At 57.5% G+C, this 15,141-nt stretch overlaps 2 protein-coding genes across 2 annotated transcripts in view; one reads left to right on the forward strand and one right to left on the reverse strand.

The window, feature by feature from the left end:
* Window positions 1–3,518, forward strand: part of MUC5AC (mucin 5AC, oligomeric mucus/gel-forming) — a 30,579-nt gene extending 27,061 nt beyond the window's left edge. Inside the window, exons 43-51 of the mRNA XM_057553912.1 lie at window positions 41–212; window positions 566–667; window positions 824–861; window positions 1,248–1,370; window positions 1,451–1,549; window positions 1,871–1,990; window positions 2,122–2,185; window positions 2,291–2,405; window positions 2,822–3,518. Of these exons, the coding sequence (XP_057409895.1) occupies window positions 41–212; window positions 566–667; window positions 824–861; window positions 1,248–1,370; window positions 1,451–1,549; window positions 1,871–1,990; window positions 2,122–2,185; window positions 2,291–2,405; window positions 2,822–3,101 (1,113 nt within the window). The 3' untranslated portion in view covers window positions 3,102–3,518. The remainder of the gene's footprint in view (window positions 1–40; window positions 213–565; window positions 668–823; window positions 862–1,247; window positions 1,371–1,450; window positions 1,550–1,870; window positions 1,991–2,121; window positions 2,186–2,290; window positions 2,406–2,821) is intronic.
* Window positions 1–15,141, reverse strand: part of TOLLIP (toll interacting protein) — a 148,037-nt gene that overhangs the window by 66,178 nt on the left and 66,718 nt on the right. The gene's annotated exons all lie outside the window — the stretch shown is intronic.

Raw genomic sequence — 15,141 nt, forward strand, 5'->3', positions numbered from 1 at the left:
TGACCAATGGCCCGGGGGCCCCATGTCCTCCCCCTTCCAGCCTGGCCACACTGTCAGCGTGGGCTGTCAAGAGTGCACCTGCAAGGGAAGCACCCGGACTCTGAGCTGCCAGACTCGGCCCTGCCCCCTGCCCCCCGCCTGCCCCGAGCCCGGCTTCGTGCCAGCGCCCGCGGCCCTGCAGACTGGCCAGTGCTGTCCCCAGTACACCTGCGGTGAGCCCCAGGCTGGGCGGGGGGCGCACATGCACAGGCTCAGGGCTGGCCAGCTTTGCCCCTGAAGGGTCCCGAGGTGCTGGCACCCGGGGGCATGCCCCAGGAGGGTGGTGGGCATACCCTCCCTTTATGTGGCTTCAGCTGCTGAGCCCCAGCAGGAAGGCTCAAGAGTAAGGGGTACCATGGAGGTCAGGGCCGACCAGAAGCCTCGTCCCCCGTGGCGGTGGGCACCCCCTGGAGAGCCTACCACCTGTCCACTGGGTAGTCAGTACTCCTGGAGACCCCCAGGGAGAGGCGACACTCAGGCTTGGGAGGGAGGCAGGTCCCCTGACGCCCTCTTCCGTCTGCTGCAGTCTGCAACGCCACACACTGCCCCGCGCCCGCGGACTGTCCGGAAGGCTCCGGCTCCACCCTGACCTATAAGGAAGGGGCCTGCTGCCCGACCCAAAACTGCAGTGAGTGTCCTGGCTCAGCGGCGCCAGGCTGGGGAGGAGCATGGGCCGTCGCCCGGGGCTGGGATGCTGTAGTGGTGGGCGCGGGCAGCTGCTACTCGGGAGGCTGGCGGGACAAGAGGAGGGCGGGTCCGCAGGTCTGCTTTCTCCCCTGAGCAGGCTGGACCGTCTGCAGCGTCAACGGCACCTTGTACCAGGTAAGAACCAGCCAAAGTTCAGGCCCCCTGGTGCACAGGGACCGGAGTCCCCCCCGTCCTGCCAGCTTCTCCCCGAGGCTGCGTCCCTGAGGGCCTGGGTGGCCTTTGGAGCAGCAGTGGGTTCTTCTGGGACCACAACCCCTGTCCTGAACTTGAGAAGGCCCCCAGCCTCGCTCTCCCCATGCCGGGTCCTCCAGAGCATGTGACCTCCCTGGAGGAGCAGCCTTGAGGCTCTGTCCCCAAGACCGGGACCCCAACCAGGAGGCACTACTGAGGGTCACCTCAGAGGAAGAGTCTGCCTGGCGGGGGCAGGCCTGGAGGGGACGTCCGGGAGGGCAGGGGCACCAGGCCCGGCTGGGCAGACACTGTCACCTTGACTCCCCCAGCCTGGGGCCATAGTTTCCTCGAACCTGTGCGAAAAGTGTTGGTGTGAGTTGGCCGGTGGCCCCCAGTCAGACACGTTCGCGATCAACTGTGAGACCCAGATCTGCAGCACCCGTTGCCCCGTGGTGAGTGCCCCCCCTTCTCACTCCCACCCCCACGCAGCGCCCAGTCCGGGCTCAGGCCACACATCCTGCCCCCCTCCCAGGGCTTCGAGTACCAGACACGGAGCGGGCAGTGCTGTGGCGAGTGTGTGCAGGTGGCCTGTGTCATGAACACCAGCGGCAGCTCCGCCCACCTCTTCTACGTGAGTAGCGGTCACGGGGCCTTGGGGTGGGTTCCGGGCGGGGCCGGCCACAGGCTCCGGGGGGGCCAGCCCCACCCCTGCACGGCGGGGGGGGGGGTGCCGGGAGTGCACAGCGGCAGCGGGGGTGTTGGGTGGATGGCTTCCTGGTGCACCGGGGCCCCTGGGGAGCCGTCAGTGCAAGGCGGGCGCAGGGCAGAGGCCGCGGGAGCCCCTGGAAGCCCGTGGGCTGGGGGCTGACAGACAGACAGATGCAGCGCCCTCCCCTGCTGGAAGGGGGGCCTTGGGGGGGGCCACTCACTTGCTGGCTGGGCCTCCCTGCAGCCCGGCGAGTCCTGGTCAGACCCCAGGAGCCGCTGCGTGACACACGAGTGTGAGAAGCACCAGGATGGGCTCGTGGTGGTGACCACGAAGAAGGCGTGTCCCCCACTCAGCTGTCCTGCGGTGAGTCCTGGGAGCCCGCCGGCCCTGCCCAGGGGGGTCGACAGTGGCCACGGGAGGATCAGGCCGTGGACGGGAGTGGGCGCCACTGTCTTGCGTCCCTGCCCTCGCTAACGGCCTCTCTGTCCTCCTAGGACACGGCTCGGCTGAGCGAGGACGGCTGCTGCCTTTCCTGCCCCCAACGCCCGCCCCAGAACAGTGAGTGGGCGTGTCTGCCAGGGGAGGGGGGCGCAGGAGGCGGCGTGGGGCGGGGGACGCCCGGCCAGGGCTGACCTCTGCGCCGCCTCCCGTGTCCCTCCCCAGGGTCGACCTGCACCGTGTACCACAAGCTCCAGGTCCTCCGGCAGCCAGGCTGCAGCTCTGTGGAGCCCGTGCGCCTCACCTACTGCCAGGGCAACTGTGGGGACACCAGCTCCGTGTACGTGAGCCCCTGACTCGCCCAGGGCAGACCCGCACCCTCCCCCCCCACAGAGGGCTCCTGCAGGGCAGGGCTTGGGGCGGGCAGACAGGGGCAGGATGGGGGGCTGGGGGCCAGCAGCGGGCTGGGCCGGGGTCCAGGGACGGCTCGCGGCCTGTCTGGACTCACACTCTTCTCTTTACTGAGACCCCAGGCTCGGGGTCCCCATTGGTGACCTGCTGGTCAAGTGGTTGGTGAGAGGCTGCTGGGCCCCTCCCTAGCCTTCGGGGGGCTCAGAAGGGGCCACAGGGCACCTTAGCTGCCGCGACCGGCACGCGGGAGCCGCTGTTAACCGCCCCCCACGAGCCTCTAGCTCAGGCGGCCCCCGCCCACAGGTACTCCCTGGAGGCCCACAGGTACTCCCTGGATGCCCACAGGTACTCCCTGGAGGCCCGCACTGTGGAGCACAGGTGCAGGTGCTGCCGCGAGCTGCGGGCCTCTCTGCGGAACGCGACCCTGCGCTGTGAGGACGGCTCCAGCCAGGCCTTCAGCTACACGGAGGTGGAGGAGTGCGGCTGCGTGGGCCTGCAGTGCGACTCCCACGGGGGCCTCGGCCGCTCAGGGGAGGTGCAGCTGGAGCAGGGTGCCGAGCGGAGCCAGGAGACGGGGCTCAGGCACTGGAGGAGAGGGGCCCCGGGTCCCCGGCCTTCGCAGTAGACGGGCCGGAGCCCCGCCCTGTCCCTCCAGGACAGGCCCACAAGAACGTTTGTACTTGCTGCAATCTCAGCCTCCAAGGCCAGTGGAACCTGAGCCCCGGTCCAGGTGACCCAAGCCTAGGCTGCACGGTCCACCCCTCTCGTCCCTCTCTGGGTCCAGCGGCCCCGGGTGTGCAGTGGCGCTGACGGGATTGCAGCTGCCTGCTCTGGACCAGCCCGGGTGGGCAGGGGGTGGGGGAGGCTCCTCTGGCTGTGGGTCCAGCCTGCTGGTCCCTGCCTTCAGCATCACGTAAGGGCCTGATCCACAGCGGTCCCTCAGATGCAGCAATTGACTGCTCGGCCGGCCACTGGGAGGCAGAGCCTCACCCCTGCCTCGGCCCTGGGCCTCAGGAAAGGGCCGTCGGTTTCGGAAATACACTTGGAGAATTTGCAATTCGTGGGCTCCGTGTGATTTTTAAGCTTGTCCATAAAAGCCGGGAGCAGGTCGGAGGGCAGACATGGGCCCGGGGCGGGGCAGGCCAGCTGCCTGGTCTGCTGTGCATTTGGCGGGACAGAGGGCGGGAGTCCCGTGGGTCCACCCAGCTGAGCCGTCAGACTGGGAAGCCTCCATCTTCTCTCTACAAACCTCTGGACTCTCCCGTCACACCAAAGTCAAGCTCGGTGTGCGGTGCACCTGTGTCTGTGCACGTGTGTGCATGTGTGTGCAGTGCACGTGTGTGCATGTGTCTGTGCGTGTGTGCATGTGTGCAGTGCACGTGTGTGCATGTGTGTGTGCACGTGTGTGTGCACGCAGGCCCAAGGGAGACCAGTCCCCCAGGAGTGCTGTTGCCCTCCCCTCTGTGACCCCTGCCCCCTGCCCTGGGAACCTCCAAGTTTCGAAAACCCAGCCCCCTCTTCCTTGGAGGCCCCAGGGGAGTCCCCGACACCCCCGGTGACACACTGGCCTCAGGCTGGACCCGGCCCCACAGCAGCACTGGGAGGGTGGGCAAGGGCCGTGCGGATGTCCCGCTCCCAGACAGGGCAGCGGAGAGGGGCAGGGGGCAGGGTCCAGCACAGGAATGCACAGGGTGTCCTGAGCTCCCCAAGCCCGAGTGCCAGGAGGGGGCACCCAGAGCAGACAAGCCCACGGGGCCAGGTGCCAGCCAGCTGACCCCGGCCATTGCTGGGAGGCCAGCCTGACCTGGACCCTGACGGGGCGGGGGACTGCCAGGCTGGACCGTGCTGGCCACCAGAGTCGCCCGGGGGCTCACAATCCCGCCGAGCTTCCCACTGCTCCACGCATCTTGGGGCCCCTTTGCTGGGCCAGAGAAGGCCTCGGGGACCTGTGGACACTGGGCAGTGGGCTCGAGTGGCCAGGGGTGGATGCAGGGCAGGGGCGGGTGCCTCACCACCTGTCCTCCACGACAACATGGGGAGGGCGGTAGCAGGCTCTCAGTCCTGCTGGAACCTAGGCCCGGGGAGGGCAGCTTGCTGGAGGTCAACTGTGGAAACACAGGAAGCTGGACTCACGTCCTCATGTCCCTGCTGAGGCCCCTGGAATTAGATGTCCACTGCGTCCACCTCACGCTGCCTTGGTCACAAGGACCAGGCCCAGGCTGAGCTGGGTCTGGGGGCCGGTGGGTCCGGGGCTGGTGGCACCGACAGTCCCACCTCCAGGATCTGGCTGCAGTCCCTGCACCGCCACAAGGTGGCAGCACAGTGGTCCTGGTGCCTCCGGCTGGGCCAGGGGCTCAGGAAGCAGAGTCCGGGGTCTCAGGGGTCCAGGGAGGCGGCTTACGCCCTCTGAGGCTGGGCCACCCCTTGAGGTCTGCAGGGCCGCGAGGACCCTGGATGAGGACGAGGACCGCCCTTTACAGTTTACACCCCTCTGGCCGGCATTGCCCACTCCCACCCCTGTCTGCCCTGTCCTGAGCGCCAAGTGCCCAGTGCCCTGGTCCAGCCCCCCACGGCCCGCCTGACCCGGCTGTTTGCTCCGGCCAGCCGTGTGGGCAGTGGAGCTGACCCCTCCTGTCAGAGACCAGGTAGGGGCCGAGGGGCTCCCGCAGCCATGACCCCACGACCCCTTGGGCCCAGGAGACGGCCTGAGTGGGAGGTGGACGGACGCGGCAACGAGGTCCGGGCAGGGAAGTCACTGCCACCCCCATGGGACGCCCTCCTTGGGAGCAGGAAGTTCCCGGCCCTCTGGCTCTGGGAGCCGCTGCCCCGGTGACTGGCTGGCCCTGTAGCCGCAGGTGGCACCCTGATCAGCGCCGCTGCCCCCGAGGGGATCGGGTGTCGGAGAGAGCCACCTCTTCCTCTCTGGCTGGGACGGACGCCAGCACAGTGACCAAGCCTCCACCCCCCCGGGAGCGCACAGCCCCTCCCCTGCCTGCAACTGTGACCAAGTGGCAGGAGTAACCAGATAACGGGTCCCTGCTGCCACCCAGACCCGCAGCCCTGGCCAGGTGGCGCCAGAAAGAGCAACAGAGCTGGGTTTGGCCCACTGAGGCGTCCACGGCTCTGCCTGCAGGGCGGCTCCTCCAGGCTGTGCTTGGGGCCCCCACCTCCTGGACGCTGGGAGGGGGGGGGTGATTTGTCACCACTGGGGTGGGGACACATGGCCAGAAGAGGTCCCAGGCCAGGGCTGGCCTCGGCGGCTCACACCCCACCTCCTTTGGCCCCCGTGGAGTCTGGCCTTGGCAGGGCCATCCCTTCATCTCTGGGTCCTGCCCCAGGCAGATGGGGAAGGGGCGTCCACCCTCTTGCTGGGGGGACCTGATTGGGGGCAGCTTCTGCCCAGATAAAGGGCGCTGGGGGCTCCTGGATATGGGGAAGGAGATGGACAGGGGCACAGGACACTGGGGAGCCTGTGACCATGGTGGGCAGGTCGGGTTGCAGCCCTCTCCTGACCTCTGCCCCCAGCACGCCCACCCCATCCAGGGACACTTGGACTCCCACCCAGCCCGGAGAGGGCTGCTTGGTCTGAGGCCAGAGCTGGGGCGCCAGCGGCCGGCCTGGTCCTGGGCACACGCAGGTCACAGCTCTGACCTATTTGACCTGGGCCCTGGGCAGCGGATTGGCGATTCACAGCCAACCCCGCGGGGACACGTGGGGCCCGGGCCATCACACAGGCGTCTCTGTGAGCACGACCCAGACAGCCTCGCGGCCCGGTCTTCAGAGGAAGTCAGCAAACTCACTGCAGAATCTGCATGGACGTCAAAGGTCCTCAGATATCCGGATCAACTGACAAAGAGCAGAGGGTGCTGCCCGCTGGCGCGGGAAGTACCGCGGCGATCTCGGAGCCGGGGCTGCGCCAGGAGCTGTACCACTTGGCAGCCCGGGACCCAGGGCGAGCCGCGCTCCGGGACCGGGCCGTGTGGGGAGCGCACAGCGCGAGCCTGGCGATGGCGGGCAGAGTGGACAGATCACCGGGAATGAGGCCACGCGTTAGTGCCACGGGGGAGTAAAGCAGAGAACCCCTTTCTGCTGGTGGGGTCCCGCTCAGTGGCCGGCATGGGAGGGAGGGAGGAAGGGAAGGAGGGAGCCTGGGCATGTCTGGGGGAGGGGCCCCGGCAGGGCCTGGCGGGGTCGGAGATCAGAGCTGCAGGGACACGGGTGTGTCCGAGGTGGGCGGGGAGAGGGCGTTGGAGGGCAGCCGGGCCAGGGTCAGCCAGAACCAGGCCTTAGCCCTGAGTGAAGGGGCACTGGGGGACTGGGCAGAGGTTGTAGAGCTCTACCTTGTCCTTCAGACCCCACTGCGGGGTGAGGACAGACACACGGGCGGAGGGAAGAAGCAGGAGACTAGCTGGGGTCTGAGCTGGGGGGTAGGTCAGTGGTGAACATGACTGTTTGGCGATGGACCGGCCGTGGAGTGTGGGTGAATAGACAGGAGCCTCCATCGGGGGCCGGGGAAGGATGGGGTGGCTGGGGAAGGGCGCTGGGGTGGGTAGGAGCTTGGTGGGGTCACACTGTGTTTGACCATTAGACGCCCGGTGGAGAGGTCAGGGTGGTAGGTGGACATGTGAGTCGGGGGCCAGGGCTGGAGGCTGCCTTCACTGGGAGGCAAAGATGGGAGAAGTCGGAGCTTCAGCCGTTCAGCTCGGGAGATTGTCAAGGGAGTGAGTGCAGATAGAAAAGAAGGGGAGGGGAAGGGAGGGAGGTGGGAGGTAGGTCTCTGCTCTGGACTCCAGGAGGCTCAAGACCTCGCAGGTGAGGACCCCGCAGCCCCAGGGAAGCTGTGGGAGATGGTTCTGTGATGGGAAGTGGGGAGGGAGCCCTTCCGCGAGATGTAAAACACCAAATGCTGGCAACAACCCTGGGCTTTGCTGACGTAAACTCTGTGGTTCTCCTTCACACCTGGGGTCACTGTCTGCATCTGTGGCTTTCTCACAGCTCATAGAACCCAGCTATAGAGAGGCACACAGGGTTTTATTTCTTTACAGAATAGAATAAAAATAAAACATCATCGTGTTACCATCATAAAGCCCCTGTGTCCTGGCTTCCTGAAGAAAATGTGTTTATGACTGAGGTTCCAAAGAGCATGGTTCCCAGAGCCAAGCAAGGACAGACAGAGGGACGTGGAAGACGCCTAGAGCTGCAAACGAAAACGAAGATGGAAAACCAGCCCAGAACTCAGATGATGGGCACGATTAGGTGTGTTTCTGACAACAGCGGGGGGGGGGGGTCAGTGATCAGCCTGGGACTCAGGACACCCCCTCAACCCAGCATCCACCCCGGGGGGGGGGGTCAGCTGCCGAGCAGGGGGCTACCCGGGGGGCTGGGCAGGAGGGTCGCCAGGGCAGGTCAGAGCTGACGCAGCTGGATGGGAACCGCCCTCCACCAAGACAAATAGCCTGGGTGCCCCGAGCCCCCGCAGGGCTCAGGGAACTCGGTGCCCTCACTCCCAGGTTGACAGGCCCTGAGGGGACCCCAGCACCCTGCCAAGCTCAGGGCCACCCTGTCCTGTGGGTGCCACAGCCCCCCACCCCCATGAAACGAAGGAACAGGTAGGGTGCCCTCCGGGGACACAGCCTGTGAGCGGGAGCTGCCCACTTCAGGAGACCTTTCTGAGCAAGGCACCCAGCCCACTGGAGGCCGTGAGGGGCAAGAAATCCCCGGGGGCATGAGGTGGCCCCCCTTCCCACCCAGCCCCTCCCGGGGGCCCCTCACCGCCCTGGGCCCCGGCCCTTCCTGCTTCCACCAGGGAAGCCAGCCCCGGGGGCACACAGCGTCCACAGAGCCAGCGGCCCCATGGCAGCCTGGGTGTCTGGAGACTGTCCCCCAGGTGAGAGGGGTGGCCTGGCCTCGTGGACCCTAGACTCAACCTCGCAGGCCATAAGCTGAGCCCTCGTGTGGAGGGACTTTCCGCCCTGTCTCCAGACCCGTCCTTTCCTGGACCCCCTCCCAGCCCTTAGCCTCCAGCCCCAGGAAGCGGGGCCTGGAGTTCCGTCCCTGCGGTGGGGTCTCTGTTTCCTGCTGGCTGCATCAACGCTCTGTCCTCAGCTGACAGCCGAGCCTCCATGGTTCCACAAGGGGACGGTTCAGTGTGTGTGAAACCAGCAGGGACCTGGTCCTGCTGCTCCGGGTTAGGCCATGCTTGGTGGGGCCCAGGAAACCACCAGGAGCTCCCCCGGGCCCCCGCCTCCTCCCAGGGCCCCTGCAGAAGCCGCCCCTGGGGCGGTGGCCACACCTCCAACCCTAGGCATCAGGGAGACGGCGTCTCTCCAGCCACCGAGCCTACGTCTCTGCTCATGTTGCACCCGGGTGTGCATGTCGCTCACACGGTCCCTGGCCAGACCTGCAGACGTGGACACCGGCGCCCTGGGGATGGAGGGCGGGGCTGCTCTGCTGGCAGAAACCCCTCCTGCGGAGGCCAGGCAGCCTCCCAGGGAAGGGGTCTGGGGCAGGGGGCTGTGGGCAGGGCGCTCCGGCCACCGCTGCCCCCGGCGGGTCCCACCATCCAGCTGGCCAGCGAGGCCCCTCCCGAGCGGTCCTGAGTTCTGAGGGGCCTCGCAGCAGCTCTGCTGGGCAGATGAGGGGGCAGACATGGCGAGGCGGCTCTAGCGCCTCCTCCCCTGGGCTGGTGCTCCCCCCAGCCCGCCCCTCGAGGCCTTTCCTGGCCACCAGGACCGCTGCTGTTAGCCATCTTCCCCGCCCTCCTGTTACAGTTCAGAGTTCAAACTCACCTGTCGCTGGGGTTACCCCGCTTGCAGCATCGGCCACCTTCCAGACGTGGGGGGAGGCGGGGGCCCCGACAGGACACGGACAAGATACCCAGACACGAGGGAACCCCTTCAGCCTCCCCAGGAAAACGCAGCAGAGTGAAGTCGGGGCCTCCAGAGGTCAGAGATCAGGCCTGGGCCTGTGACCCCTAGGAGGGCTGGGCCTCCCCCACCCCGGGGCCTGAGCCCAGACAAGGGCGGCGTGGCCCAGGATGGTGGTGTGTCCCCCGGCCGCCCTCTCCGGCCACTGGTCACCGCTGGGGCCTTGAAGCCGGTGGGAGAGGGCAGCAGGCGGGGCTTGGATGTGGATGACCGGCCTGCATAGCCTCCGGGCCAGGCGCCCCTCAGCACCGGCTGGGGGTGTGGCCCAGGCTGTGTAGGCTGCATTGGGCCCCTCTGCCAGCCTGTGGTGCTGAGTCAACACTGGGGTTCCTGGAGGGAGGAGGGCACGCTGCCCACTGACACCTGGTCACCTCTGCTGGCGACCAGGACACCCCGCCCACTACTGTTTATTCTCCCTCATGCTGTCTTAATCCTGAGCAAACGTGGGCCCAGGGGCCCAGCCTTCTCCTCTGTCCACATCTGCCTGCCCACGCTGGGCCATGCCTGCCCCCTCGCCCAGGCTCTGCCCCTCCCCAAGACCTTGGCCCTGTATGGGGGTGCTGCTTCTCCAGGAGATTCACAACAGGGCTGGGGAAGAGGAGGGGGGAGGGGGTGGAGAGGGAGGGGGGAGAAGGGGACAGGGAGGCACCTCTTGCACCTGCCTGGGACCTGCCACGTCACGGGGCCCCTGCTCAGGCTGGCTCTGCCCAGAAGATAGGGCGCCTGCCCCTCCTCACTCTCCCTTATTTCCTCCCCCTCCCCCTTCCCCCCTTTCCCTTTGGCCCTCCCCCACCTCACCACTCTGTCCCTGCCATGTCTAGGTGCAGTGGTCCCCCAATGGCCTCCCTCTAGTCCATTCCCCAAATCACAGCCAGCATGGAGCTTTCTGGAGAACTTTTGGATACAATTTCCAGTTTATGGATAAGTTGCAGAAATAGTATAAAGAGCTCCTGTCTGCCTTTAGCCCAGATTCTCCAGGGTTTGTATTTTGCTCCCTTTGCTGCACTGTTTGCTCTTGGGCTGCGCTGTGCCTGCCCTCCCCTCTCTCTGTGTCTACATATTTTCTCTGTACCACTGGAGTTTAAGAAGCTTGCCCCTTCACCCTAAATAGATGGGGGTGTGTCTCCCAGAAGCAGGGTGGGGTCTGTGAAGATGCAGCACCACCTGTGGTCCTCAGGCCGCTACACCCCTCGCTTGTCCTGCTGGTGTCCATTCCTCCCAGTCTGGGGTCTTACCCAGGACTGCATGTCGTGTGCGTGCAGCCTCCTTGGTCATCTTTAACCTGGAATCTTTCCCCAGCCTTTCTCTGGGCTTCTTGACCATGCCCTTTTTGAGTAGTGTGGGCCGGTTATGTGGTGCAGCACCCCCAAGTCTGGGTCTGTCTGTGGCTTCCTTGTGTCGAGGTTGGAGTACACACTTAGCAGGAGTGAAGCTGTGTCTTTCTCGGTTCCTTATACCTTGAGGCACGTGATGTCGGTTGGATCCACCACTGGGAGTTCACTTTGGCTCAGGGTGGGTCTGTCAGGTTTTCCACTGGAAAGTAGCCATTTCCCCCCTTGGAATTAATAAGGGTCTTGTGGGAGAGGCTTGGGACCATGTAAGGGTCCCATTCCCTTTAGTGTTAGCACCCACCTATGCTTTTCTAATCACATCCACTCTTCTTACCTGCATTCTGCAGTAGGAAGAGCTTTCTCTTTTCTCCCATTTATTTATTTTTCATTTATTCATTTATATCCATTTAGCCTCACAAACTTGTATTTTCAGAATGACTCTGTGGTGGGCTGGGAAGATCTAAGATCTCCTTTTCCATAGAAACATTGAAAAGGACAAGGAGAAACTGTCTGGAATAACTGTCTTCAGAGCTCTAGAAGATAGTCAGAGGTTTACAGCAACCAAGCTAATGTTCAATACAGAAAAGGCCATCTTCAGAAAGATAGGAAAGTTTTGTGGCATTTTCACTCATCCTTGCCCATCCCCAGTGCAGTGGCAGTTTTGGTCTTGAGTTGCCAGCCCAGTTCCATTCCCCTCCCCCACCCCAAGCCAGAAGGAGCAGAGAATACCATATTTGCAAATTACTGTGAACATCTGGTGGATTCATGAAGGAATGATGCAAGGCACGCATCTCTGTTTTGCTTAACCTGGAATTCAAGTGGCAAAAGTGGCAGACACTGCTCATAAAAGCTGCGAAGTGACTACAGACCCACAGACTCCTGGGGCAAGAGATTACTGTTGGAGACATATAATGGACCATCTAAGGCCTGGAGGAGTTGAAGTAGGACTCTTTGAGAAATTCGGGCATTCAAAAGCAGCCATGCACATGCAGGAATTTAGAAAGACACACTCATGCCCAGGCAAGATTTCATCTTGGGCTGGTCCCCAGGCTCAGAGCAAGCCTGCCTAAGTGTTGAAGGACAGAACCAGGTTGTGAAGACTGGGAAAGCTCCTGCTACTCAAGGAAACTCTGCCCAAACACCAGCTGAACACAAGCTAAACCAGCAAAGATTCAGTGATCACACACAACAAGGAATAGTCTTTGTAAAAATTGAGACTTTGGAAAAGTCTCAAAACAAATGGACTGCTACATCCTTCAACAACAAAAAAAAGAAAGAAAAGAAAAAGAATAGCAAACACTGGGAAGGGGGAGAATCTGATTTCCAGAGTTACCTCCCAATTTTCAACAAAAAAATCACAAGGCTTACAAAGAACAAGAAAATATGGCCCATCCAAAGGAGCAAAATAAATTTACAGAAATCATCCATAAGGAGGTCGAAACATCAGTCTTACCAGACAAATACTTTAAAACTACTGCCTTAAGTGTGCTCCAAGAGCTAAAGTAAAACATGGACAAAAACCAAAGGAAATCAGGGAAATGATGCATGTACAAAATGAGAATATTAACACAAAGGTAGAAATTAATTTAAAAAGTAGAAATTAATTAAAAACATAGAAATTCTGGGGCTGAAAAATACAGTGACTGAAATGGAAAATTCACTAGAGGAGCTCAATAGCAGACTTGAGCAAGCAGAAGAAAGACTCAACGAACTTGAAGACAGAACAATTGAAATTATCAAATTTGGGGAGCAGGAAAAAAAGAATGAAGAAAAGTGAATAGAGCCTAAAGGACTTGTCAGGCATCATCAGGTGGGCCAACATATGCATAATGAGAGTCCCTGCAGAGAAGAGAAAGGGGCGAAAATATTATGTGAAGAAATAATGGCTGAAAACTTCTAAGAAGCTCAACAAACTCCAGGTAGGATAAACTCAAAGAGGTCCACAATGACATACATTATAACTAAACTGTTGAAAGTCAAAGAAGAAAATCTCAAAAGTACCAAGAGAAAAGAGAATTCATTCTCAATAAGATTATCAGCTGATTTATCATAGGAAAACTGGGAAGCCATTAAGGCACTGAATGATACATCTGAAGTGGTGAAAGAAAAAACAACCAACCAAGAATTCTTTATCTGGCAAAGCTGCCCTTTGAAAGTGAGAGCAAAATTAAGACATTTCCAGATAAACAAAAACTAAACCTACTCTATAAGAAATGCTAAAAGAAGCCCTTCAGGTTGAAATGAAAAGACACTAGACAGTAAATCAAAGCTCTATAAGAAAATAAAGATATCCAATAAAGCTAAATATGTGAGCAAATATAAAAGCCAGTATTACTGTAATTTTTGTTTGTAACTCTACAGTTTATTTTCTATGATTTAAAAGATAAAGTCATGAAAATAATTGCAAATCTATGTTATTAGCACACAAGGCATAAAGATTTAATCTGTTACAACAATAACATTAGGAGGGGAAGGAACTCTATGGGATTAGAGTTTTGTATGCATAAACTAAACTGATGTCAATTCAAATTAGATGGTTTTAACTTTAGGGTGTTACATGTAATCCCATGATAACCACAAAGAAAATATCTACATAATATATACAAAAGGAAATGAGAAAGGAATCAAAATTTGTCACTACAAAAAATCAACTAAACACAAAAGAAGGCAGTAATGGAGGAAATGAGGAACAAAAGAGCTAGAAGACATACAGAAAACAAATAGCAAAATGGCAGAAGTAAGTCCATCCTTATCAGTAATCACTTTAAATGTAATTCGATTTAAACTTTCCATTCACAAGGCAGAATTGATGTAAAAAAACAACAACAATCCAACTATATGCTGTCCACAAGAGATTCACTTTAGAATTAAAGACACAAATAGGTTGAAAGTGAAAGGATGGAAAAAGATATTTCATGCAAATAGTAACCAAAAGAGAGCTGGGGTGGCTACACTAATATCAGACAAAATAGACTTTAAGTTTTAAAAAAAAGTTTATAAGAGACAAAGAAGGATATTATTTATTGATAAAAGAAAAAAATTCAACAATATATAACAATCATAAAGATATATGCACCAAACAGTATAGTCCCAAAATATATGATGCAAACATTGGCCGACTTGAAAGGAGAGCTAGATAATAAAACTACTAATAATAGTTGGATAATTCAATACCACACTTTCAATAATGTATAGAACAACAAGACAGAAGATCAATAATGGAACAGAGGACTTGAACAAGACTATAAACCAACTATGCCTAACATACATATACAGAACACTCCACCTATCAACTGCAGAACATACATTTTCTCAAGTGCACATGGGATATTCTCCAGAATAAACTAATTGTTATGCTCTAAAACAAGCTTTACTAAATGTTAGAAGATTAATATCATATAAAGTATCTTTTCTAACCATAAAGGAATGAAGCTACAAATCAATAATGGAAGGAAAATTGTAAAATTCACAAATACATGGAACGTAAACAACACACTCTTAAACAACTAATAGGTCAAAGAAGAAATGAGAACATCCTTAGAGATGAATGAAAACAAAAACACAACATACCAAAACAGGAGATTCAGCAAAGGCAGTGCTAAGAAGAAAATTTATAGCTGTAAAACCTACATTAAAAAAGAAAAAAGATCTCAAACCAATAACTTAACTTTACACCTTAAAGAACTAGAAAAAGAAGAGAAAACTAAACTCAAATCTAGCAGAAGGAAGGAAAAAATAAAGGTTAGAGCAGAGATACATAAAATAGAGAATAGAAAAACAACAAAGAGAGCCAACAAAACCAAAAGGTGGTTCTTTGACAAGATCAACAAAATTGACAAACATTTAACTAAATGGACTAAGAAAAAAAAGAAAGGAGAATCAAATTTTAAAATCAGAAATGAAATGGGCATTACTGTCAATTTTATAGAAATAAATGTGATTAAAGGTTTGCAACAACATGGATGGACTTGGAGGGTATTATACTAAGTGAAATAAGTCAGACAGAGACAGACAAATACTGTATGATATCACTTATATGTGGAATCCAAAAAATACAACAAACTAGTGAATACAACAACAACAACAACAGACTCATAGTTGTAGAGAAAACACTGTGGTTACCAGTGGGGAGTAGGAAGGGGGGAGGGCAACATAGGGGTAGGGGATTAAGAGGTACAAACTATTATGTATAAAACAAATAAGCTATGAGGATATATTGTACAACATGGGGAATATGGCCAATATTTTATAATAACTATAAATGAAGCATAACCTTTAAAAATTGTAAATCACTATTTGTACACCTGTAAATTGTATAATATTGTGTATCAACTATATTTAAATAAAAAATTAAAATAATAAAATGAAATAAAATATAGTACCATGTATGGTTGCTCAAAACGGTTGG

The sequence above is a fragment of the Balaenoptera acutorostrata genome, chromosome 9, assembly GCF_949987535.1.
Source record: "Balaenoptera acutorostrata chromosome 9, mBalAcu1.1, whole genome shotgun sequence".
In the NCBI taxonomy this organism is placed as follows: domain Eukaryota; kingdom Metazoa; phylum Chordata; class Mammalia; order Artiodactyla; family Balaenopteridae; genus Balaenoptera; species Balaenoptera acutorostrata.